The sequence below is a fragment of the Microcaecilia unicolor genome, chromosome 9, assembly GCF_901765095.1.
Source record: "Microcaecilia unicolor chromosome 9, aMicUni1.1, whole genome shotgun sequence".
Taxonomy (NCBI): Eukaryota; Metazoa; Chordata; class Amphibia; order Gymnophiona; family Siphonopidae; genus Microcaecilia; species Microcaecilia unicolor.
Genome location: NC_044039.1, coordinates 79,978,383 through 80,004,427, shown reverse-complemented (window position 1 = coordinate 80,004,427; position 26,045 = coordinate 79,978,383). Strand labels below are relative to the sequence as shown.

The 26,045-nt window shown below is 41.9% G+C and overlaps 1 protein-coding gene across 1 annotated transcript in view; it reads right to left on the bottom strand.

Moving 5' to 3' along the window:
• The window catches only part of EFCAB6 (EF-hand calcium binding domain 6), a 1,149,121-nt gene that overhangs the window by 696,552 nt on the left and 426,524 nt on the right, over positions 1 to 26,045 (bottom strand). The window contains exons 12-14 of the mRNA XM_030215418.1: positions 5,405 to 5,575; positions 1,631 to 1,702; positions 1,346 to 1,506 (exon numbers count right to left, since the gene is read on the bottom strand). Coding sequence (XP_030071278.1) covers positions 1,346 to 1,506; positions 1,631 to 1,702; positions 5,405 to 5,575 — 404 coding nt within the window. The remainder of the gene's footprint in view (positions 1 to 1,345; positions 1,507 to 1,630; positions 1,703 to 5,404; positions 5,576 to 26,045) is intronic.

Here is a 26,045-nt window from a genome sequence, read left to right as displayed (position 1 = left end):
ATACCCTACACCCACCACAATGCATTGCTGATGTAACTCTGCAGTGCGCATAACAGAAAAGGTGTCACACTCACCCGAGAGCCACATCAGAACCAGGGAAAGGCTGTCACAGGATAGAACACATTCTGCTGTCATGGAGGTGGGTACGGCATTTGAGGCTGGCATAGAGGCTGGAAAAAAAGTTTTTAAAGTGGGTTTTTTTGGTGGGAGGGGGTTAGTGACCACTGGGGGAGTCCGGGGAGGTCATCCCCGATTCCCTCCAGTGGTCATCTGGTCAGTTGGGGCACTTTTTTGGGACCTGTTCGTGAAAAAAAGGGTCCAAAAAAAGTGACCCAAAATAGTGGTAAAAACGCCTTTTTTTTCAATTATCAGCTAAAGACGCCCATCTCTTCTCGGCCGATAACCACGCTCCAGTTCCGCCTTCACCATGCCTCCGACATGCCCCCGTCAACTTTACCCATTTCCGCGACGGATTGCAGTTGGAAACGCCCAAAATCGGCTTTCGATTATACCGATTTGGGCGCCCACGGGAGAAAAAAGCCCATCTCCCAATTTGGGTCGCAATATAGGCGTTTTTCTCTTTCGATTATAAGCAGGATAGAGTACAAAAAGTGATATACCAAACTAATGTTGACAATAATATCAAGAGACAATGTTCAAAAAGCGGTAACTCAGAGAAAAGCATGAACATGCAAGTTTCTGGAAAAAACAAACATAACTCAAAAACCTCTCATGTTACAAAAACCTTTATAAAAAGAGAAAAAGTGTGCCGATTGCTCCTCTTAAAAAAAAAAAAACATATGAGTGCTAGAATCTCGTCATATTCTTAAAACATTCAGTTAAAACAATGCACTAACTATATCACTTATTCTAGTGTGCATGTTTTAGATGTTTTCATTAATTATGTTTTCATTTTATGTCTGTTGGGTTATTACTCTGTTTGTATTCATTTATTTTATCTATTTATGTTTATCTGTTTTTATTAAGATACCCCTGACAAAGACTGTGTTTGTCGAAACATGGCCCATGTTGGGTTATTCTATCAGCATTTATTTTGGAGAATAAACCTTGGTCATTCTGAACATTTTGGTTGGCTTCTTCCTTGGTTTTATTTGTATATATAAGAAAACAAAAAAAAAATAAAACAGGGTCCAACCTTTGACAGTGTTATAGGCGATCTTGTGTTTATAGCAAGCCAGGTTATATGGTACCTACAGTGTATAATTTTGTAATACAATGAAGTACAATGCTCCTGTAATTCAAATTGTAATGATTTTACAAAACTTTAAAAGGCAGAAAAACTGAGCTCAAAATGTGTTTATCTAGTAAATCATGCATAACTTACTTTTTAAAGTGTTCTTCAGTGAGAGATGGGTGATAGGCATGTAGAATTTTTCTGAAATGATTTCTACTAATAATTCCTGTGCCTTTAGTGTCATATGCTTGCAGAGTTTTTTGAAAGAACTTCCATTTGTCAGCAATCTTATCACAAAGGATGTTTTCTACCTGTATTAAGTTTGAAAAAAGCTTCATATTAAAACACCATTTTATAGCAACGATTCAGTGAATTACAATGTAATATTCTGTTTTCAGAGGAGTAAGAATTAAAGATATTCATCTGATTACATACTGTATCCCAGGCCAGAACAACAGGAACTTCTTTCTTATCTGGCTTTGCTTCATTTAGCCATGTATGCCCCAACTAAATGAAAAAAAAAAGAGTAACATTAACCAAACAGTCATATCAAATAAGTTTTGTGAATCATTCTTTCTCTTACAGCAGAGGTTCTCAAACCAGTTCTCAAGACATACCCAGCAAGTCAGATTTTTCAGGAAATCTACAATGAATATGCATGAGATAAATTTCCATACACTTCTAGACATAGTCCTCAGTGGAGTGCACGATCTGGTGCGGGAAGTAATGGTGCTGGGGCCGCTTGATAACAGTGATCATAATATGATCGGATTTGATATTAGCTTTGAAGTAAGAATACATAGGAAATCAAATATGTTAGCGTTTAAGTTTAAAAAAGGAGACTATGATAAAATGAGAAGAACGGTGAAAAAAAAACTTAGAGGAGCGACTGCGAGGGTCAAAATTTTACATCAGGCGTGGATGCTGTTCAAAAACAGCATTCTGGAAGCCCAAGCCAAATATATTCCGCGTATTAAAAAAGGAGGATGGGAGACCAAATGACAGCCTGTGTGGTTAAAAAGTGAGGTGAAGGAAGCTATTAGAGCTAAAAGAAAATCCTTCAGAAAATGGAAGAAGGAACCAACTGAAAATAATAAGAAACAGCATAAGGAATGTCACGTCAAATGCAAAGCGCTGATAAGGAAGGCTAAGAGGGACTTAAAAAAAAAGATTGCGTTGGAGGAAAAACACATAGTAAACATTTTTTTTAGGTATATTAAAAGCAGGAAGCCGGCAAAAGAATCGGTTGGACTGTTAGATGACCGAGGAGTAAAAGGGGTGATCAGGGAAGACAAAGCCATAGCGGAGAGATTAAATGAATTCTTCAGTCTTCACCAAGGAAGATTTGGGTGGGATACCGGTGCCAGAAATAGCACTTGAAGCTGACGAGTTGGAGAAACTTAATGAATTCTCTGTAAACTTGGAGGATGTAATGGGGCAGTTCTACAAACTGAAGAGTAGCAAATCTCCTGGACCGGATAGCATTCATCCCAGAGTACTGATAGAACTGAAAAATGAGCATGCGGAACTATTGTTAGTAATACGTACTTTATCCTTAAAATTGAGCGTGGTATCGGAAGACTGGAGGGTGGCCAATGTAACGCTGATTTAAAAAAAAGGATCCAGAGGAGATCCGGGAAATTATAAACCGGCAGTGGCGTACCGAGGGTGGGGCGTCAGGGGTGGGGGGTGCTCCGTTCCCACTGCTCTTCTCCTGCCACCACCCTGCCTTTAAAGAAAAATCGGCGAAGCGGTATCACAGGCCCTTCCCTCACTATGTCCCGCCCTCGCGGAAATAGGAAGTTACCTCAGAGGAGGGCGGGACACAGTGAGGGAAGGCCCGACGAAGACGAGGAGATTTGCTTCTTTTACAAGCAGGGCAGATGCGAGGTGCTGCCTGCGACGCTGCTTCACCGATTTCTTTTTTAAAGGCAGGGTGGTGGCAGGAGAAGAGGGCTGTCGTCTCTCGGCAGAGCTGGTGGTCTGGTCGGGTCGGAGGGTTCAGATGGCTCTTGCCAGGTATTTGTGACCTGGATTGGCACTGTTGGAAACAGGATGCTGGGCTTGATGGACCTTCAGTCTTTCCCAGTATGGCAATACTTATGTACTTATGTAATGTTTGGTAACTGAACAGTAAACTAAAAGCTACCAGAGCTGAAGCCTGGTGGCCATTTGACAACCTACCAAAATCATTTTATGGTTGCCTGTAACAACAAGATTTCTGTTAAAGTGCCACTGAGCATCATTGTTCACGTGGCCAAGATGTGTGACTGGGGAGCTAGGACTGCCCGAGAACCAAGTGTTAAATTACTTGCATATATTTCCAGAATACTGTAAATATTATTCTACGTAATATGTTGTATTATTTTGGCATGTATTAAAAAAAATGTTGGTACATAATTCCTTGACGTGCATAATACCGTCAGTAACAGAGTTACCGGGGAGGCAGCTAGTAGACAGTGAAAGGAGTCCTTCTCTGCAGTGCTCAAAAGTGCCCCTATAATCCCATTTTTTTAAGAGTGGTGATCAAACAGAGGTGACCAATGTTCCCTCTAAGAGCAATAAACATCCTTAGCTGAGAAAACATATATTTAAACTACAGATGAAGAAGTAGGGAAAGCATGCAGAGCATGGCTCATATAGAGGGTGTTTTACAAAGTCAAGTTAGCATTTTTAGCTCGTGGTAAAAATCTGCTGGCACTAAACGCTGAGATGCTCATTATATTCCTATGGGCATCTCAGCATTTACCGCCAGCTGATTTTTACCACAAGCTAAAATGCTAACGTGACTTTGTAAAAGACCCCCATAATTCTTTCCAGCCTTTTCAGCAGCGCTTTACAGGAGACATTAAGGTTGGTCTCCCCTTTAATTCCTCTGTGGTTTTCCCCCTCAAAATTCATAATGCAGAAAGACTGTGGTCAATTAACTTAATTAGGAGCATTTAGATATGTAGGTTCCCAAAATGGCTAACATACACATCTGTGTTCCAAAATAATCTTTACGTGTGCAAGTGCCGACACTTAAAAAAATAGGTAGAATTACACCATATTTTAATAAGATGCACTGGCTTCCTATGGAAGCTAGGGTGCTGTTTAAATTAGGATGTTTACTATAAAAATTGTATATAGTTTGATTCCTCAATATATGAGGTTTTTTTTGGTATGTTATTCAAAATCAGGACAATATCACAGTATTCAAAGTTCATTTTTATTCTCCTTCTCCAGTCCTCGGGGGAACACTTCGAAGAAATTGTTTACTTGCTTATTTTCAAATCAGGCAGTTAGATTATGGGACTCCCTTACATTTAAGCTAACGCATATGTGCAGTTATGATATCTTTAAGAAGAGGTTAAAGACATTGCTGTTTTATAAATATGTGATAAGAAGTAATTTGTTGCAGTTACCTTAATGATGTATTTTGATAATGTTACTTATGACCTTGATATAGTATCTGCGGTAATTTTGGATTAATTTTTGCCACATCCTAGATCTATTTTCATCTAGTACATTAACTGTAATCCGCTGTGAACTATGTTATTGGTATTAGTGGGCTATAAATGAACTAACTGTAACTGTTGCCTCTGTTAACGTTTTAGATGTTGATAAATGTAAAATAGTTGCTCTCCCCACACATAACTGGCACATACACGTGTATACCTACATATATTTTAGAAAAGACTCTTTGTCCACAGATTTTTTTCTAAAATGCTACTGGAATCAGAAACATCCCAACCTGGACATCTCAATTCCGATTTCTATGTTCTAACATGGAGACATATAGGTATAGTGGTACTCAAAATATGTACAAATTTAAAGGCGGATGCTAGATTGTAAATTAATATGGTCATTGCTGCTGCTGAAAATTGGGCTCCATGTTTCTAATTTTTCACACTTTAGGAATAAAAAATTATGAAGACAGGCTTTTTAAAGCTTTTTATACACAGTTGTCTACCTATTTGAAATGCCCCATTAAAAACTGTCCATCCGTTTCTGTGGGTAAAAAGTACCCACACTGGTCACAACTGGAGTGTTTTCATGCAATAGCAACAGATGGAGTCAGGGCAAAAGGAAACTGGAGGAGGAAAGGTACATGCAAGGCTTTTTACTCAAAGCAGTTGAAAATGTATGCAACAAAACAGATGCCACATTCTTAAATTGAAAGCCCATGGTTAATCTAAAAATTAATTTGAAAATGGCTAATTCACATACCGGTGACTCTTTTTCTTCAAACAGTTCAAGGAAATGGTGGTAATTAACAAAGCCAGTGTGTCCTGGGTCAAGGATGATCATTAGCTCCTTGAATTGCTGGTCATTTATGCGAAACATTACACAATCCACAATGCGACGTAGCTCCTTTCTAGTGATTTTTCCACTTCGATTCTTAAAACAAATGCATATATATTAGCATGGATACAAAATGCACATGCTTAATTTATTTTATAACAATGTTATGATAAACCAAAGTACATCATTTGTACAGCTTGATCTGATAAAATGTGGCAGATACTCCTGGTTTTCATAAGTAAAGATGAGAAATCAAAGACCACTCTAGCCTCGCTAATTCTAATAATAACAATAAGAGTATATTTTCAGTAGGGTTCCAAACCAAAGACATGAAGTCATGGTAAGAGATAATTTCAGTCTTGCCACCCATCTCAAAATCCAGGTCACTTCCAGTATCTGTTCAATAAGTAGTCTATCTAGCTTCCTTCAAGCTCACCAACTCCAATGGGCTCCTTCATTACTGGCGCCAGTGATGTAAAACCTAGTGACCTCTCCACAGTGGTCTCTCCACCAAACACTGCTGCAGTTCCACATCACACTCTTTGGCATTAGAGGCTGCCGTAGGAGCCAACTCTGTGGGTGCTGAGCACCCTCAGTATGTCTAGTGTGTCTAGGGAGGAATAAGATGAAATTTGTTCTTACCAGCTAATTTTCTTCCCTTGAGTCCTGCTTGACCGGCATTTTTAAAGCAACCTTAGTGTTTCTGAAGAGTTTTGATAGTGTGATGTTATTGATGGCGTTTTCTGTGGGAAAATGCTGTTCTTAACAGGAGTTGTGCCAGTTTTACTCAGAGGCCCTTTTACAAAGCAGAGATACGTGTCATGTCCCCTACCTCAATGCAAGAGTGTCATCGGGCTGCACAGGGTCCCGTCGACACACACACTTCACTGGCACAGCCCTGAGCCATGTGTGTGTAGTTCTTCTCTGGCTGCAGGCTCCTTGATTGATTTGCTTCCATGCACCTGGGTCTGCTCTTCCTCTGCCTGGCTTCCCTTGCTTCTCTCCTATTGGTCTTCCAGTTCCTCCTTCCCCTGCTCTTGTCCTATGGCTGTGCCCCTTCTCCCTGCTGATGTCAGATGCCAGCACTTTATCAGCTGAGCTCTCCCTAGACTCCCTGCTTCGGCTTCTACTTCGGTAGGTGTTACTTGCTCAATAGTGTGCTTCTCCTCTACTTTGTTCTTCGTTGCTGACTCTGCCTGTACATGGATTACTCTAGTGTCTGCTGCCTGCCTACTGACTCTGCCTGTACCTGGATTACTCTTGTGTCTGCTGCCAGCCTACTGACCTTGCCTGTACCTGGATTACACTTGTGTCTGCTGCCTGCCTACTGACTCTGCCTGTACCTGGATTACTCTCGTGTCTGCTGCCTGCCTACTGACCTTGCCTGTACCTGGATTACTCTTGTGTCTGCTGCCTGCCTACTGACCTTGCCTGTACCTAGATTACTCTTGTGTCTGCTGCCTGCCTACTGACTCTGCCTGTACCTGGATTACTCTCTTGCCTGCTGCCTGTCTGGCCATCACGTTCATCACCCCGCTTCCTGCTCCATCTCGTAAGCCCTGCAGGCCGCCCGCACCTAGGGGCTCAACCTCTAGGGAACGGCGGTCAGCACAGGTGAAACCTGGGGTTGTCCGGCCACCAAGTAGAACCTGGTCAGAGTACCGGGCTCAGCAGCGCTCTACTTGGTACAAGAACTCACAGGTCTGACAATAAGCCCACTGCGGGTTTACTGCGCACCAATCCGGAACTACCGCTGGGCTACCACAGAAGCCCGGCAATAGTTCCCACCCCTAGTGTGTGCCATTTCTGGCACTATAAAAATATGTCCTATTTTAGTAGCAACTAAACAAAAAAGCTCTAGATAGTTCTATAGAGTGACTACACTAATGTCCAAATCCTCAAAAAATTTAAATAAAGAGGCCTCAATAGCCCAGGGTACCAACTCAGTGGACACACCTGATAAGGCTTCTATCATGGGCCAACAATTCTCTGAAAAAACCTACAGAGTGAAATACATCAAACAATCTGTAGTAAAAAACAGAGAAATTGTGTTTGAAAAAGATCCCAAATATTGGACCAAGTTGATAAGGTAGTCAACAATATAGAAGCATAAAGATGACACATATATATCGGAAGGTAGAAAAATAGCAAAACGAGAAAAACCAATTAGCTGTAAATCACTTCGGTAATAGTTGGAGTACTTAGCTTCAATCCCAGGCAAAAATCATGGGAAGGCGCCTCCATATACGAAGAGTACAGAATATCAGTCTTTAAATCCCACAGAATTTCTCGCTGTCTCTCTCTCCTCTACAGCCGTAGAATTCTTACTGTTTCGTTCCTTCTTCAGGAGGAAATATGAACATGAACATCTTCCATATCATGTAGTTTCTAAACCAAACTGGTAACTGCTTATAAAAGCAGACCGGAAGCGTAATAAAGATGATGTCATTTCCTTAAAGGGACTAGCCAATAATAGGAAAACAACAAAAATAAATCAAATTAGATTAGTAAAAGGCTTCCCATTCAATAGGGCCATTAAGGCCGTCAGGAAATACAGTGTGTAGCCGATAAATCCATCTTTGTTCTTTTTGATGCAAAGATCTTGAAATATCACCCCGTCTTCCATTATCCGGAATGTGTTCAATTACATCGCAATTGACCAAAAGTATGTTCTTCTTGAATGCAATGTTTAACCAAAGGCATGTGAAGTTTTTTATTAACAATGCACGATTTGTGCTCAATAAGTCGTGTTTTTAGCATACGCTTCGTTTGACCTATATATCTTAATCCACACGGACATGTAATGAGATAAATAACACCCTTCAAGGTACAGGTGGTAGTACTTCTCAATTGGATGAATCTGTTGTTGATGTTATCCCAAATCTGATTGTTCTCTATCATAATGTCACACATGGTACATATCCCACATTTTCTGTGTCCAGGATTGTCAAAATTTTTATTTGTCCATATATCAGAGCGGCATAATAAATCAGACAGATTAGCCCCTCTCGAGTAAGATACCATACATTTATGGTTAGAAAAAATAGTATGTGTAGAAAGAATGTTCCAATGTTTATGAATGATTTTGGCAATCTGAGGGGACATAGAGGAATATTGCATAATGCAAGGAATAATCATCTCACTTGAATTATGTTGTTTAGATTCTAAAAGAAATTCACGATGATTAAAAAGAGCACGTTTGTATGCATGTTTAATCGTCTTTTGGGGTAACCTCTATTAAATAGTTTCTCATCAGTTGTTGAGCAGAACGCTTATATTTTTGAGTGGAATCGCAAATTCTTCTATACTACTACTATTTAACATTTCTAGAGTGCTACTAGGGTTACGCAGCGCTGTACAATTTAACAAAGAGAGACAGTCCCTGCTCAAAGAGCTTACAATCTAATAGACAAGTGAACGGTCGGTCCGATAGGGGCAGTCAAATTGGGGCAGTCTGGATTCACTGAACGGTAAGGGTTAGGTGCCAAACGCAGCATTGAAGAGGTGGGCTTTAAGCAAAGACTTGAAGACGGGCAGGGAGGGGGCTTGGCGTAAGGGCTCAGGAAGGTGAACCGTTACTCTCATATCAACCCTCTCCTCAAGTCGCTTCACTGGCTCCCGGTTCACTACCGTATTCAGTTCAAGCTTCTCCTAATGACCTTCAAATGCACTCAATCTGCAGCTCCCCATTACCTCTCTACCCTCCTCTCCCCCTATGTCCCCACCCGTAACCTCCGATCTCAGGACAAATCACTCCTATCTGTACCCTTCTCCACCACCGCTAACTCCAGACTCCGTCCCTTCTGCCTCGCATCACCTTATGCCTGGAACAGACTCCCCGAGCCCATACGCCATGCGCCCTCCCTGCCCATCTTTAAGTCCTTACTCAAAACCCATCTCTTCTCCCTTGCTTTTGGCGCACACTGACTACACTGACTACATAGTTTGTTACCTTTAGATTGTAAGCTCTCTTGAGCAGGGACTGTCCTTCCCCATGTTTTAACTTGTACAGCACTGCGTAACCCTAGTAGCGCTATAGAAATGCTAAGTAGTAGTAGTAAGGTTGTTCCAAGCATAGGGTGAGGCGAGGCAGAATGAGCGGAGCCTGGAGTTGGCGGTGGTGGAGAAGGGTACTGAGAGGAGGGATTTATCCTGTGAACGGAGGTTACGGGCGGGAACGTAAGGGGAGATGAGGGTAGAAAGATAGTGAGGGGCAGCAGACTGAGTGCATTTGTAGGTAAGAAGGAGAAGCTTGAATTGAATGCGGTATCTGATCGGAAGCCAGTGAAGTGACCTGAGGAGAGGGGTGATATGAGTATATCGGTTCTGGCGGAATATGAGACGTGCAGCAGAGTTCTGAACAGATTGAAGGGGGGATAGATGGCTAAGTGGGAGGCCGGTGAGGAGTAAGTTGCAGTAGTCCAGGCGAGAGGTAATGAGAGCGTGGACAAGAGTTCGGGTGGTGTGTTCAGAGAGGAAAGGGCGAATTTTGCTGATGTTAAAGAGGAAGAAGCGACAGGTCTTGGCTATCTGCTGGATATGCGCAGAGAAGGAGAGAGAGAGGAGTCAAAGATGACTCCGAGGTTGCGGGCAGATGAGACAGGGAGGATGAGGGTGTTATCAACTGAGATAGAAAGTGGAGGAAGAGGAGAAGTGGGTTTTGGTGGAAAGACGATAAGCTCGGTCTTGGACATGTTCAGTTTCAGGTGGCGGTTGGACATCCAGGCAGCAATGTCGGATAAGCAGGCCGATACCTTTGCCTGGGTCTCCGCGGTGATGTCTGGTGTGGAGAGATACAGTTGGGTGTCATCAGCATAGAGATGATACTGGAAACCATGAGATGAGATCAGGGAGCCCAGGAAAGAGGTATAGATTGAGAAGAGAAGGGGTCCAAGGACAGATCCCTGGGGAACACCAACAGATAAGGGGATGAGGGTGGAGGAAGATCCATGAGAGTGAACTTTGATGGTGCGGTGGGAGAGATAGGAGGAGAACCAGGAGAGGACAGAGCCCTGGAACCCAAAGGAGGACAGTGTGGCAAGAAGTAAGTCATGATTGACAGTGTCAAAAGCGGCGGATAGATCGAGGAGGATGAGGATGGAGTAGTGGCCTCTGGATTTGGCAAGGAACAGGTCATTACAGACTTTAGAGAGTGCTGTTTCTGTCGAGTGAAGAGGGCGAAAACCGGATTGAAGCGGATCGAGGATGGCATGAGAGGAGAGAAAATCAAGGCAGCGGCTGTGGACTGCGCGCTCAAGTATCTTGGAGAGGAAGGGTAGGAGGGAGATGGGGCGGTAGTTGGAGGGACAGGTAGGGTCTAGTGATGGTTTTTTGGGGAGTGGCGTGACTACGGCATGCTTGAAGGTGTCGGGGACAGTTGCAGTGGAGAGAGAGAGGTTGAGGATATGACAGATGGAGGGGCTGATAGTAGGAGAGATGGTGTTAAGTAAGTTGGTGGGTATGGGATCAGAGGAACAAGTGGTGCATTTTGAGGAGGAAAGAAGGCGGGCGGTTTCCTCCTCGGAGATATCAGGAAAGGAGGAGAAGGAGGTCTGGGTTGGTTGGTTGAGGGAGAGGGTTGAAGGGTGAAGAGGAGAAGGTGGCTTGGTAGTGAACTCAAGGTTGATCTTTTGCACCTTGTCGCGGAAGTAGTCAGCCAGTGATTGAGGAGAGAGTGAGGGGGGGTGGGAGCGGAGGGCACTTTGAGGAGGGAGTTAAGGGTGGCGAAGAGACGACGAGGGTTAGAGCTGAGAGAATTAGTCAATTGGGTGTAATAATCCTGTTTGGCAAGGAATAGTGAGGACTGGAAGGAAGATAGCATGAATTTGTAGTGAAGGAAATTTGAATGGGTGCGAGATTTCCTCCAGAGGCGTTCAGCAGATCGGGCGCAGGAGCGAAGGTAACGGATGCAAGGGGTCAGCCAGGGCTGGGGATTAGTACGCCTTGTGGGACGGGAGGTGGATGGTGCAAGGGTGTCCAGAGCAGAGGAGAGAGTGGCATTGTAAGCGGAGACAGCCTCGTCGACAGACTCGGAGGACATGATGGAGGGGAGGAGATTAGAAATACTAGATGATAAGGTGGGAGGGTCAATAGCCTGGAGATTCCTGGAAGTAGTGGTTAATGTTCTATACTGCAGGAATTGTGCAAACGGTAAATTACTGCGTATATGTGCAGGATGCATACTGTCATACAATAATAAGGTGTTACGATCTGTAGCTTTAGTATATAAATCAGTCTCCAATACCCCATTATTTAAAGACACCAGTACATCCAAAAAATTAATTTCTCGATGGTGAAAGTTACATTGAAATGTAATCGTAGGGTGACAGGAGTTTAATTCAATTACAAAATGATTTAAACTATCTTCATCTGCATTCCAGATGACTAAAATGTCATCTATATAACGCCTAACAGATTCTCTGCTAACTGTACTAGATAATCTAAATGGCTGTAAAGCAGATATTCAGTTGAGACTTTTCCCTCTTGTGCAACTGAATATCTGCTTTACAGCCATTTAGATTATCTATATAACGCCACCAACACAGCACTTGTTTAATCGATGTTAATTTATAGATGTATTGTTCCTCAGAATGAGACATAAACAAATTAGCCACAGCAGGGGCAAATGCAGCTCCCATAGCTATACCAGATAGCTGGGCATAAATATCACGATCAAAAATAAAATAGTTGTTAAACAAAGCAATTCGAAGCAGTTAAGAAAGAAATTCCGTAGGGACAGTGGTAGGTTTAGGACGTGCTTCTAGAAAATTTTCCAAGATCGTGATGGCTTCATTTTGAGGTATAGCTGTGTAAAGCGACTGAACATCAAGGGTAACTAAAATGCCAGAAATATGCACTTCAGAGACATTCTCAATCTTTTTAAGAAAATGGGTGGTATCTTTAATATAAGATTTTATGGCAGGGACCATTGGAGACAAAAAACAGTCAATGTATTTGCAGGTGCTTTCAAGAAGGGAGTCTCTGGTGGCTACAATGGGACACCCCGGAGGATGAATAAAGTTTTATGAATCTTAGGTAATAGGTAAAAAAACTGGTATTTTGGCATATTTGTGACATAAAAAAGATTTTTTATTGTTGGAAAGAAATCCAGACTGAACACCTATTTTAGTGATTTGTTCAATTCTCATGTAGAGATCATCAGTCAGGTCATGAGACATCATGGCATAGGTGGTCTCATCAGCTAATTGGCGAAGCGCTTCCCTATAATAATCTCCTCTCTGTAAGATTACAATAGCTCCGCCCTTGTCGGCACGACAAATGATGATATCATTGTTGTTGGCAAGAGAATAAATAGCTTGCCTTTCTTGAAAAGAAATATTAAATCTACCCGGTAGTCTTCCTTTCTAGAGACTTTAGATCTTTTAATTCATGTCGATAAAACGTGTCTATAACCGGGTCCAAAGGGCTAGGGGGGATCCACTTACTCTTCTGCCTCACTGTTGAAAAAGTAGAATGTTCAACTGTTGAGTCTTGAAAAAAGACCTTAAGTAGTAATGTTCTAATAAATTTAGAAAGATCAACTCTACTTTGAAAATTGTCATAATAAGTAGAAGGTACGAATGTTAATCCTTTAGATAGAAGGTACGAATGTTAATCTTTTAGATAGAACTTGCAACTGGGTCTTAGAGAGTAATTTATCAGAGAGATTAATTATAGGGAATTGTCTCTCGTCCGATATCTGCCTCTTGTTTTTGATTGTTCGACAGATACTGCTGTTCGACCGCGATTTCTCCTGGTACCTCTGCCATGACCTCGGGATCTGAAATGTGTCGACCCCAACTTGTCACTAATATCATCCTCACCACTCGAAGTGCTGGATGATAATTCATTGCCTCCTATATTCTTAGAAGTTTGAGAATCCTGCCTCATCCATGTGTATATGTATCTCTCAGAATAATCTTTTTTGTCACGTGTAAGTTTTTTCACCTTAATGGATTGAAGATCTTTAGTAAATTTATCAATTTTAACATTAAATTCATCTAAGGACTTTTCCAGACCTGCTTTAGTAGCACCAGAACTTAACCTCTGCCTAGTTACCGTTGAGTTAGCGTGGGAGCCCTTACCATCATCTCAAAGTGGTTCGCTTACTGCATGGCCATTTCTTTTTCCCAAAAATAAACAGCCTTTTACCCGCAGCAGTAAAGGGGGCTTCAGTGCTCATCAAAAACACAAGCTGAAGCTAGCACAGCTCCCCTTTTACAGTAGCTTCATTAAAGGATCCCTCAACAATCAATTTCGCAGATTGCTGTGTGTTGAAAAGACTACTTTTAAGGTAGAAATGCTGTTTTTAAACTTTCTTTTAATCATATTTTAGTTTTATTTTCACTTTGTTTTTAAGGGTTTTTAGGCTTAAATTCCAGCATTTTTTAAAAAATGTTTTGCAGTTTTATAGTGCCAACAGTATGTAGATGTGGGTGATGTGTTTGGTTTTTATTCTGGAGCCAAACTGTCTTATACTGACATTTATAGTATCAGTTTCACTTTTAGGGGTCCTTTTACTAAGCTTGGTACGCACTAATCATGCTTACTGCAGCAAAAAAGGCCTTACCGCGAAGTATGCTCTGGCTTCACATAATAATTTTGTGATTGGCACACTCTTCCCACATGCTAAAAAACAGATTTTATTTTTTAGCACTGGAGGCAGACAATAGGTGTGTTCTGTGCTAATTAGGTAGCGCAGCTACATTGCCGTGCACGAACCAATTAATGCATGATTAGCGCATGAGCCCTTACTGCCTACAAAATAGGTGGAGGTAAGGACTCAAGCACTAATGGTCACATGCTAATGGGAAAATTAGCATGTGGCCATTAATTCAAAAAACAGAAAAGGCGGCCATTTTACCAGTGCAGAAAAATGGCCTTAGCGTGTGGGAATGACCCACACAAGGATGCACTATGGCCATTTTTAGGTATAACTTGTCTGGAATGTTTTTACGTTTGGGGAGCGTGCCAGGTGCCCTTGACCTGGATTGGCCACTGTCGGTGACAGGATGCTGGGCTAGATGGACCTTTGGTCTTTCCCAGTATGGCACTACTTATGTACTTATGTACTTATAGGCGCACAACTCGCTAAGTGTATTCTGGAATGAAGTGTGCCGAACTTCTAATGTATGCAGGCAGAAAGGAGTGTGGTTATAGGCGGGGAAATGGGCGTTTCATGTGCATTCCAAAATATATACATGTAGTTACAGAATATGGCCCAGTGCGTGTAAATCTACGCATTGGGATTGACACCACGTTTTCATTGGTGTAAATGAAAACAAAGTTTTAGGCACTGAAATATCAACTAAGCCTAAATCTAGGTTCTCAAAAATACAGCACAATGTATGTACTATTAATTTAAAACATATAAAGTTTGTTATGCTAACCCAAACTAATAAAATTTGCAATGTTTCTATCAAATAACAAACTCATAACAATAGCCAACACCGTGATTGATGTACACTTCTTTATTAACTCTAATTAGACAAATTACACCTAAACTGACATCTTGCCATAACCCAAATGATTTCACCCAGTACCAATTATTTTGTTTTCATCTACAGACAGACAATGTATTAAGGTATTGAGTCTCACAGTTCAACAATCACATTTAGTCTGCCATTATAGGTATACCACCATCCTGACGATCGGACACTTATATATCCAAATTCATGAGATAGATGTCTATAGAAATCTTATGTCTCCGACCCTTTGTGGTGGAAGAAGGTACAGGTTCAATCTTACTATCACCATAAAAATGTCTTCATGGTGTACCCTTGTGCTTCAACAATCAATGGTGTAAATGTTCTTATATAAATGCCACTCGCACATAAATTCTTTTTCACACAAGTAAATCCTTAACTCATGCAGAGTTTCGCAAATTGCTTTATCAGAAGGATATACTGCTTATAACAGCCTTCATACTATAACATAACAATGACATACAACGATCACTCTATCTCATTGTTTTAATATATTTTACTAAAAAAGGAAGCCACACGAAGTGTGGAGGCGCACTTAATCCCCACAAAACAATATAAGGAGAAAAAGAGAAGATTGGGGGAAGATAGGCTCTTTCCAATCAATAGGGGAGACGTATATTTTAAAAAAGTATATTTATTATAACAGGTTGACTCAACAAAGCCGTGTTTCGGCACCGTAGCACCTTTTTCAGGAGTCTACAAAACCAAATATAAAACATAAATAAATCTAACTATAAGTTGTGAACAACAATAATCGTAAAAGAATATTATAGACATATTAGTATAAAAGACATCTATAAAAGCATAGATTATAACCTAGAAAAAACATCAAATAAAGTTATAAATACAAAAATGCATGAAATGTTTTCACAAAAGCAAATGCAAATCAGCAAAATTAAAAACATGGATAAAACCAAACAAGATGGGGTGTTGCAGATGAAAACTTAAAATCCTAAAATGCACCAAGAGATAAGAATTGATGACACATCAATATCATATATGAACTCTAAACAAGGATTTTTTTTTTAAACGGGAAAAATATAAATGAACACAGTGACATGGTTAACACATCTGTAAAAAAGGAACAAGAGAATAGTACAAACATTATCCACTGTAGGCAGTATACGTGTACCTCATGATATGGAAAAATGAAGAAATGCATATATGTAAGCAAATGAAATAATGTGATACTTATAACATAAAAAATGGAACCAATGTTATGGTATTAAAAGTTCCAAAGAGTATACGTTTATAGTTAATGCATAGGAATGGATCTCAGTAAAACATAAAACATTGATGAATTATTTAAAAAATGAAAAATATGAAAAAAATATATATATGTGTGTGTGTGTGTATATATGTGTATGCATGTATATTGTCACATGCTAAATGCCTGATTGTTAATGGTTGCTTAAAACACTGCCCCAAACGTGACATAGCAATATGAAAATGACAGTGAGTTAACAAAACACACTCTCTTAATATACAATAGTATATCAACATAATTCCATAATAGTAAGAAAATCAAAAATCAAAATAAAAAAATAAAAATAAAAGACGTAAAAATTAAAAAAAATAAAAATAAAATCCACAGGAGACATATGTGTTAGGCGGTGAGAGTCGCTATGTACAGACAGGGAGAGGGATCTTGGGGTGATAGTATCTGAGGATCTGAAGGCGACGAAACAGTGTGACAAAGCGGAGGCTGTAGCTAGAAGGTTGCTAGGCTGTATAGAGAGAGGAGAAAAGAGGTTTTAATGCCCCTGTATAAGCCGTTGGTGAGGCCCCACCTGGAGTACTGTGTTCAGTTTTGGAGGCTGTATCTTGCTAAGGATGTAAAAAGAATTGAAGCGGTGCAAAGAAAAGCTACAAGAATGGTATGGGATTTGCGTTACAAGACGTATGAGGAGAGACTTGCTGACCTGAACATGTATACCTTGGAGGAAAGGAGAAACAGGGGTGATATGATACAGACGTTCAAATATTTGAAAGGCATTAATCCGCAAACTAACCTTTTCCGTAGATGGGAAGGCGGTAGAACTAGAGGACATGAAATGAGATTGAAGGGGGACAGACTCAAAAAAATGTCAGGAAGTATTTTTTCACGGAGAGAGTGGTGGATACTTGGAATGCCCTCCCGCGGGAGGGGGTGGAGATGAAAACGGTAACGGAATTCAAAAATATGTGGGATAAACATAAAGGAATCTTGTTCAGAAGGAATGGATCCTCAGAAGCTTAGCGGAGATTGGGTGGCAGAGATTGGGTGGGAGGCGGGGCTAGTGATGGGCAGACTTCTACAGTCTGTTCCCTGAAAATAGCAGATACAAATCAAGGTCAGCTATACACATAAAGTAGCACATATGAGTTTATCTTATTGGGCAGACTGGATGGACCATGCAGGTCTTTGTCTGCCATCATCTACTGTGTTACTGCTGCGGCCAGATGATAAGAGCAACTAATGGTATTCAGTGTCCTTCTGAACAGACCACTTATTCAAATGCTAGAATAAGCATTGGTGTCTAAAATGGATGTTCTTTGTATTACTGAATTTTGGTTATGTGACACAGACACCGTAATCATTAAGCACATTTGTCTCCCTGGCTATACTACATTTTGTCAATTGAGAATTCAGAGGTGTGGTGGTGGTCTTTTAGTGATTGCTGCTGCTACTACTACTACTACTACTACTTATCATTTCTATAGTGCTACTAGACGTACTCAGCGCTAAAATGCAATTACATTTTAGTTACCACTCTTTGATAATTTCAGATATGGTTGAATCTCTATGGCTTTCTACATACTACTTATTTATAGTCTACTGGGATGTTTACATTCAGACTTTTCTCCTTTGATTGAAACCTTGTAAAATTATAAGATTTCAGCTTGCAATACTATTTTGTTAGGTGATTTCAATCTCCAGTTCAACCTATTAATTGCTGATTTCTCTCACTGATTACATTGTTTAGAATGGTCTCAAATAATTAAAGGTCCAACTCATAAGGCTAGACCTTTGCTTTATAGGTAAATGGTTTGGTTTTGATTTTATTTCAAGTATGTGCACACCTTGGTCTGATCATTATTTGATATTGTCGGTATGTGATCTGATGAACTGTCTCAATGTAGTTTCTACTCCTGGTGAAAGAATGTCTCATGTACAGTTTGATTCTAATAAATTAAAGTCCTTATGGTCCCGAAGGTGATGAATTTGGATACGCTTCTGGTTGAGAATGCAGTTGATATATGGCATTACTCATTATCTGAGTGTTTAGATACGTCGATGCCAAAAAAGCTTCAATAATAAAAAGATCTAATAATGTACATTGGTTTTCAGATGATATCAGAAAAACAAGGCAGGAGCTAAGAAGGAAAGAACATGTTTGGCATAGAGAAAAGAATGGTTTAAATTTGGTTGAATATTGTGTCTGTTTGATTATCAAAAACTTACATTAACTGCTAAAAAAGAGTTTATTGATCTCAAAATTGCTGAAACTCCTTCTCTTCCTAAACAGCTTTATGCTATTGTGCACAGACTTACTTCTAATATGCATAACAGCCCTAAATATACTCTGATAAGCCAGGATTTTGCTACTGCTTTTTGTAACAATGTAAGCCAGATCTCCACTTTGTTTGAGAATGTTTCTATACATAAAACATATCTTGGGAGGAATTCTCACTTGCTACTACAAAACAAATTTCTGGCTTAGTAAGTAGTCTAAATTTAAGTGGCTGTCCACTACACGATTGTTCTCTAACTGTAATAAAATTTTTACAATCAGACTTGGTGGAGTCTACCACATCTTTGGTTAATAAATCTTTAACTGAAGCAATTGTTCCAAGCAGTCTGAAATGTGCAGTTGTTCTTCCTTTATTGAAAAGCGAAAATCTTGATTTAAATGATCCGGGAAATATTCGTTCTATTTCTACTTTAAAGCTTCTTGCTAAAATTCTGGAAAAAGTGGTGTTGTCTCAATTACAAGACATTCTGGAAACCAATAATCTTCTTAATATGTTCCACTTTAGTTTTAGACCCTCAACATTCTACCGAACGCTCTTGATCTCTACAATAGACTTGATCCATGCGGGATTCAAAAGAGGCACCAAGCACTTCATAGTAACATTACATATTTCTGCAGCTTTTGATACTGTTCACCATGAGATATAGACTGTTTAAAAGCTTTGGGGGTTGGTTGGCAAGTCCTTGACTGGTTTAAATCTTTCATTTCTCAAAGATGTTTTTTGAATTCAATTGGGAAATGAGTGGATAAATTTGTACTCTGGGGTTCCTCAAATGTCTTCACTTTCAGCTATATTATTTCATATTTATATGATTCCAATTTGTTGTATTTTTTCATGTCTTGATGTTCAATTTCAAGTACAGAAGAAAAAAACAAAAGACCATACCTCTCAGGTCAGGACAACAAAAGACAGCGGAGGTGACACAAAACCACACTATATACACTGAAGATGTCACAAATCTTTTTATAGTAAATCAAACTACATTTGACACAGGCTGTGTTTCGACCTAATTGGCCTGCATCAGGAGTCTGCAATGCATCACAATGTCGCCTATAGTTTCAATACATCTTCTTAATTTATGTAGTATGGGGGACAGGATGTAAAGCCAAAATGAAACGCGATCAATTGCAGTTCAAACTTGCGCCAACCTGTGATGGACGGCAGACTGCTGAAGCAGGCCGCTGTCTTATAGAAAAAAGGTTGAAGACTTACAGGCCCTAATGTTTGAAGAAGATTTAGATATTGTTGCCATTACAGAGAAATGGTTCAATGACTATCATGAATGGGATGTGACCATACCAGGTTACAATCTTTTTAGGAAGGACAGGAAGGGTCGAAGAGGTGGAGGAGTGGCGCTGTATGTGAAAAATAATATCAGAGTATTTGAAAATCAGGGGACCTAGGGAAAGGAAGACGCTATATGGATTGCTCTGGAAAGAGAAGATGAAACCTATATCCACACGGATGTTATCTACAGACCTCCGGTACAAATGGAGAAGCTAGACAAGGATATGATTGAAGATATCCATAAGTTTGGTAAGAAAGGGCAGGCATTGTTGCTGGGAGATTTCAACTTGCCCGATGTGGATTGAAACATCCCATCGACAGAATCGTAAAGAAGCAGGGAGATCGTGGATGCCTGTCAAAGTGCCTTACTCAGACAAATGGTGATGGAACCCACAAGTGAAGAGTTTACGCTGGATCTAGTGCTCACGAATGAAGGCAGTGTTTCCAATGTCCACCTAGGTAATAGTGATCATAACACGATATGGTTTGATATGAGAGCAAAAGCAGAGTGCAGCCGCACTGGATTTCAGATGTGCTGATTTTGGTTAAATGGGGGAATACCTGAAGAAGGAGCTTATGGAATGGGTAGGCACAGGTGAAGTGGAAGCGCAGTGGTCCAAGCTAAAAGCTGCTATATCTATGGCAACTGATCTTTACACAAGGAAAGTAAACAAAAACAAGAGAAAAAGGAAGACTATATGGTTCTCCAAGCAGGTGGCTGACAAAATAAGGGCAAAAGAGGCTTTGTTCAAGAAATACAGAAGAAAGCAACAGGAGGATCATGGAAGAGATTACGGGCTTAAACTCAAAGAATCCAAGAGGGAAATACAGCAAGTAAAAGCACAGGCGGAAGAAAAAATGGCTAAAGATGTAAAGAGAGGTGACAAGATCTTTTTCAAATATGTTGGGGAAAGGAGAAAAGATAGGAATGGAACTGTAAGACTGAAAGATGCTGAGAACAGCTATGTGGAGAGTGATGAGGATAAAAATGAGCATGGCTGGCTGCCGAGGGCAAGGGAGGTGGAACCCGGTAAGTAAGTTAAGCATGGCAGGGGAGCACCAACCTCTGGAGGGCGCCAAAAGCCATGCTTACCGCCGCCCAATTGGCTCACCTGCAGGCACCTCTCGGATCCCACTTCCTCACCCTCAGCTCCCCGACAGCCCTCCTTTCATTCCTGCCGCCCTGGGGGGTTTAATTCTTTTATTTTACCTCAAGTCGCAGCGGTGGCAGTGAAAGCAGCAGGCTCGTCTGTAGCCTTCCCTTTCCTCTCAGTGTCCCGCCTTCCTCTGATGTAATTTCCTCTTTCCGCGAGGGCGGGACACTGAGAGGGAAGGGCAGGCTAGAGATGAGGCTGTTGCTTTCACTGCCATCGCCTCTGGTGTGATTTGAGGTAAAATAAAAGATTTAAACCCCTCAGAGCGGAAGGAATGAAAAGAGGGATGTTGGGGGGAGGGCAGACAGGTGGGGTCAGGGTTGGAACTGGAACTTGAGGATTGAAAAGGGGGGAAGGTGGGGGCTGGGGCAAGTCACTGGACATGGATGGGAGGGGAGGGCAGAGGAGAGTCGATGGGCATGGATGGGAGGGGATGATAGGGGCAAAGGAGAATCGCTGGACATGTATAAGAGGAGAGGGCAGGGGAGAGAGGAGAAATTGCTGGACATGGAGGGGAGGGCATGGCCCAGGGAGAGAGGAGAATTGCTGGGCATGGATGGATGGAGGGGGGCAGGGGAGAAAGGAGAGTTGCTGGATATGGATGGATAGATGGATGTAGGGGAGGGTAGGGGAGAGAGGAGAGTTGCTGGACATGGATGGAAGGAGGGAAGGGGAGAGAGAGTTGCTGGACATTGATGGAGGGGAAGACAGGAAAAATTCTGGACATGGAAGGAGGGGAGGGAAGACAGGAAGGAGATGCACATTGTAAGGAGGTTGGAGGGTCTAAGCAGGTCAGGAGGAGGTATGGGGCCAGACTACATTCCCCACAAGGCCCTGAGAGAAGGGATCGGGGGGTAGGTCCCAAAACCCGGTATGGCCCCCACGTGGAAGGGAGGGGGAAAAGGACTTGAAAGAGCAGCTGCTATGGCAGACGAGGGCCAGAAGGGGGAGCAGGGATGACCAAGCTCAATTCCCTTGGGTTAGAAATCAGTACAAGATTCCTTCCACCTGGGAGGGGGAGGAGGTCTCCAACCAACAGCCTAGCAGAGAAGCAGAGTTAATGGAGTGCTTGGAGGAAGGAGAGTCTGGACGGATCAGCACACTAGGTTTGGAGGAGCCGGTTGACATGGACTGTAATTGTACTTTGGGGCAGAGTTGCAGGGACTGAAGGCAGTGGGTGGTCACAGGAGTCAATTAGCTGTGTTGTAGGCGGTGTACTGCCATTCTGCAACCACCCAAGAGGAAAGACTTTTAAAACTGAAACCCAGGCTGTTGAACTGGGGGAGAACTTGGATTTAAAAGGGAATTTTTTCTTGTTGCTTTGTTTTGGAAACTGAATGGGACTTTAGCCCCCTTGAACTGAGATTTGTGGAGCAGGGGAAATAAACTGTTTGGAACTAAAAACTATGTTGTCTGGAAGGACTTTGTTTGGGGACTGCTGAAGGGAGCCTACCACCCCTGAAGGTTTGCTACCGGGATTACAGGTATTACAACATGGAGGGGAGGGGAGAGAGGAGAAATACTGTACATGGATGGAGTGGAGGACAGAGAAGAGAGGAGAAATGTTGGACAGGGATGGAGGGAAGGAAATACAAAGGAAGGAGATGCACAGGGATGGAGGAGAAGGGAGAGAGAAGAAATGCACATGGATGGAGGGGAGGGCAGGAGAAATTCTGGACATGGGTGGAAGGGAGGGAAGACAGGAAGGAGATGCATATGGAGGGGAGAGGAGAGAGGAGAAATGCTGTACATGGATGGAGTGGAGGACAGAGGATACCTGCTGGGCATGGATGAAGGAGGGAAGAGAGAGGAAGGAGATGTATACTGATGGAGATGAGGGAAAAGGAAGAGAGGAGTAAAACTGCACATGGATGGAGAAAATAGGCAGAAGCTAGATCCACTCTATACCTCCTGCAGTCAAGCCTGCAGAGGACCCAGCTTTTACTTATGGATGTAGGGCAAGAAATGAAGAAGAAAGGAGGAAAGTAAAGAAATACATGGAAAGGAAGACCTGGAAACGGAGTTAAGAGAACAGATAGAGAGTAGCAGAATCAGATACTGGGACCAGAATGATCAAAAAACAAAGTCACCAGACAACAAAGGTACAAAAATCATTTTATTTTCATGTTAGTGTTTGGAATATGTCCACTTTGATAATTTACATCTGCTGTCTTATTTTGCAATGTATAGCAATGTGTTTCTTTCCATTTATCTGCATGCAAAGTCTAACTTCTTAGGATTTCAGGTTAATTTTTGAAGAATTTGAAGAGGGGCTATCTCTGTTCTGCATGTGTGACTGCAAGGCCAAGTATCTGAATAGAGATCTGTTTGTTAGGTTGAGATTTTGATAACATATTGTTTCAGGTTTGACAAGAATGTTCTCCTAATTCTTGGTCTGTATGCAAATTTGGTTTGTGTTCGTTTTGGGTATACTGGAGCTGTAACAGCTTACAGAAATTATTTATAATGAAAACAAAAAAACACACAAGTTAAAGTTATTTTTCTTCTCCTATACTGGTGTTATATTTTCAATGATGCCTGTTTATATGTGCCATGGTTGGTAAAAAGGGTGTGGCTACTGTAGGGGTGGAGCCATAGTGATTCCACCCCTAAGGTTACCCATAATGAGTACATAAGTGTTGCCATACTGGTACAGACTGAAGGTCTATTGAGCCCAGTATACTGTTTCCAACAGTGGCCAATCCAGGTCACAAGTACCTGGCAAGATCCCAAAACAGTACAATACATGTTATGCTGCTTATCCCAGAAATCAGCGGTGGATTTTCCCAAGTCCATTTTAATAATGGCTTATGGACTTTTCTTTTAGGAATATATCAATCACAACAAGGAATAGAGAGTCCTGATACTACTAAACAGGACTGGAGATATGGTCCCTCTTCACAAAAGTGGGGACAGGGAAAAAGTGGAAAACTGCAGACCGGTAAGTCTCATGTTGGTGGTAGGAAAAATAATGGAGTCACTGCTAAAGGAAAGGATAGTTAACTCCCACCCTCAAAAAGGAAAGGATAGTTAACTTTCTAGAAGCCAATGGGCTACAAGATCTGAGGCAACATGGCTTTACCTTCTTGCTTGCGCCGACAATAGAGAGACTTTTTTTGGTCCTGCTGTGACTCCTGATGTAGGCCTCTTGGCCGAAACACAACGTTGTGTCAAGTCAATATACTGTTTAATAAAATTTGGTTCATCTTCGCTGTCATCCAGTCTATGGGACTCCTGGTTTTTTACCCACTTCTTTGTTGTTTTGTGATTATCCATGGGACTTCTTTGAGTTCTCCACATCTGTGGATTCTCTACTGGTTTGTTTACCAAAGGAAAATCCTGTCAAAGGATTCTGAATGACTTCTTTGACTGGGTGATCAAACAACTGGATGAAGGGCATGCACTAGATGTAATCCACTTGGATTTCAGCAAAGCCATTGATACGATCCCTCACAGAAGACTCGTGAATAAGCTGAGAGGGCTGAACTTAGGACCCAACGTGATAAAATGGATTGGATGACCAACAGGTGAAAGAGGGTGGTGGTAAATGGAACCTGCTTGGAGGAAAGTAAAGTGAGCAGTGGAGTGCCTCAGGGGTCAGTGCTGGGGCTGATTCTGTTTAATATATTTGTGAGAGACATTGCTGGAGGGTTACAAGGAAAATAGCCAATAGAGTGAATACTTTGGAGGGTGTAGAAACCATGAGGAGAGATCTAACGTTGGAAGAATGGTCAAGAGTCTGGCAGTTAAAATTTAATGTGAAGAAGTGCAGAGTGATGCACTTGGGGTGCAAAAATCTAAAAGAGATGTACCGGATAGGAGGGGACAGATTGATAAGCTAGGCTCAGGAGAGGGGGTGATGGTGTCTGAGGATATCAAGGTGACGAAGAAATGCGACAAGACATTGGCCACAGCCAGAAGGAATGCATAGAGAGGAGTATAACCAGTAGATGAAAGGAGGTGTTGATGCCATTGCACAAGTTATTGGTGAGGCCCCACTTGGAGTACTATGTTCAGTTTTGGAGATTGTATCTTGCTAAGGATGTAAAACTTTTTCAGAAACTGGAAGGTGATAGAACTAAAGGACATGAACTGAGTTTGAAGAGAGGAAGAAATAATTTGAGGAAGTATTTTTTCACCGAGAGGGTGCGGATACGTGGAATGCCCTACCGTGGCAGGTAGTGGAGACGAAAACCATAATGGAGTTCAAAAATGCAGTGGCGTTCCTGGCCTGGATGGCACCCGGGGTGGAGCGCCGATGCGCCCCCCCCCCCCCGCTAGATGACACCTCCCCCCCCGGCAAAATGACACCTCCCCCCCCCCCGGGTGCACGCCACTGGGGGGGGGGGGGGGTGCCGCGGCGCGCGCCTGCTCCTCCAAGTTCGCTAAACTTCATTCGTTCGCTGCAGCTCTCTCTGCCCCGGAACAGGAAGTAACCTGTTCCGGGGCAGAGGGAGCTGCAGCGAACGAACAAAGTTTAGCGAACTCGGAGGAGCAGGCACGCTCCGCGGCACCCCCCAACGGCGTGCACCCGGGGCGGACCGCCCCCACCCACCGCCCCCCCCCCCCCTTGGTACGCCACTGCAAAAATGCATGGGATAAACACGTAGGAATCCTGTTTAGAAGGAATCAATCCAAAGAAACTTAGCAAAGGTTAGGTGGCAACACTGGTAAGTGGGAAGCAAAGCCCACCGGTAATTGGGAAGCAAAACCAGTACGGGGCAGACTTTTACTTTCTGTGCCTTGATCATGGCTGGATAGATTTGGATGGACTGCAATGGAGCTTATCAAGGGCTTCAATAACAACTTCAAAAGTTTTTGAACAAGGACAGTGCTAGGCAGACTTCTACGGTCTTTTCCCTGAAAATAGCATGGACAAATTAAGTTCAGGTATACATATGTTGTATCACCTTGCATCACCTTATACCTTATCTCTTCAGGCAGACAGGATGGACTGTACAGGTCTTTATCTGCCATCATCTACTATGTTACTATCAGGCTTATTTTAGAAACAGAAGGATGCCCATCTTTCAACACAAATCACAAGATGGGCGTCCTTCTCACAGGGTCGCCCAAATCGGCATAATCAAAAGCCGATTTTGGGCATCCCCAACTACTTTCCGT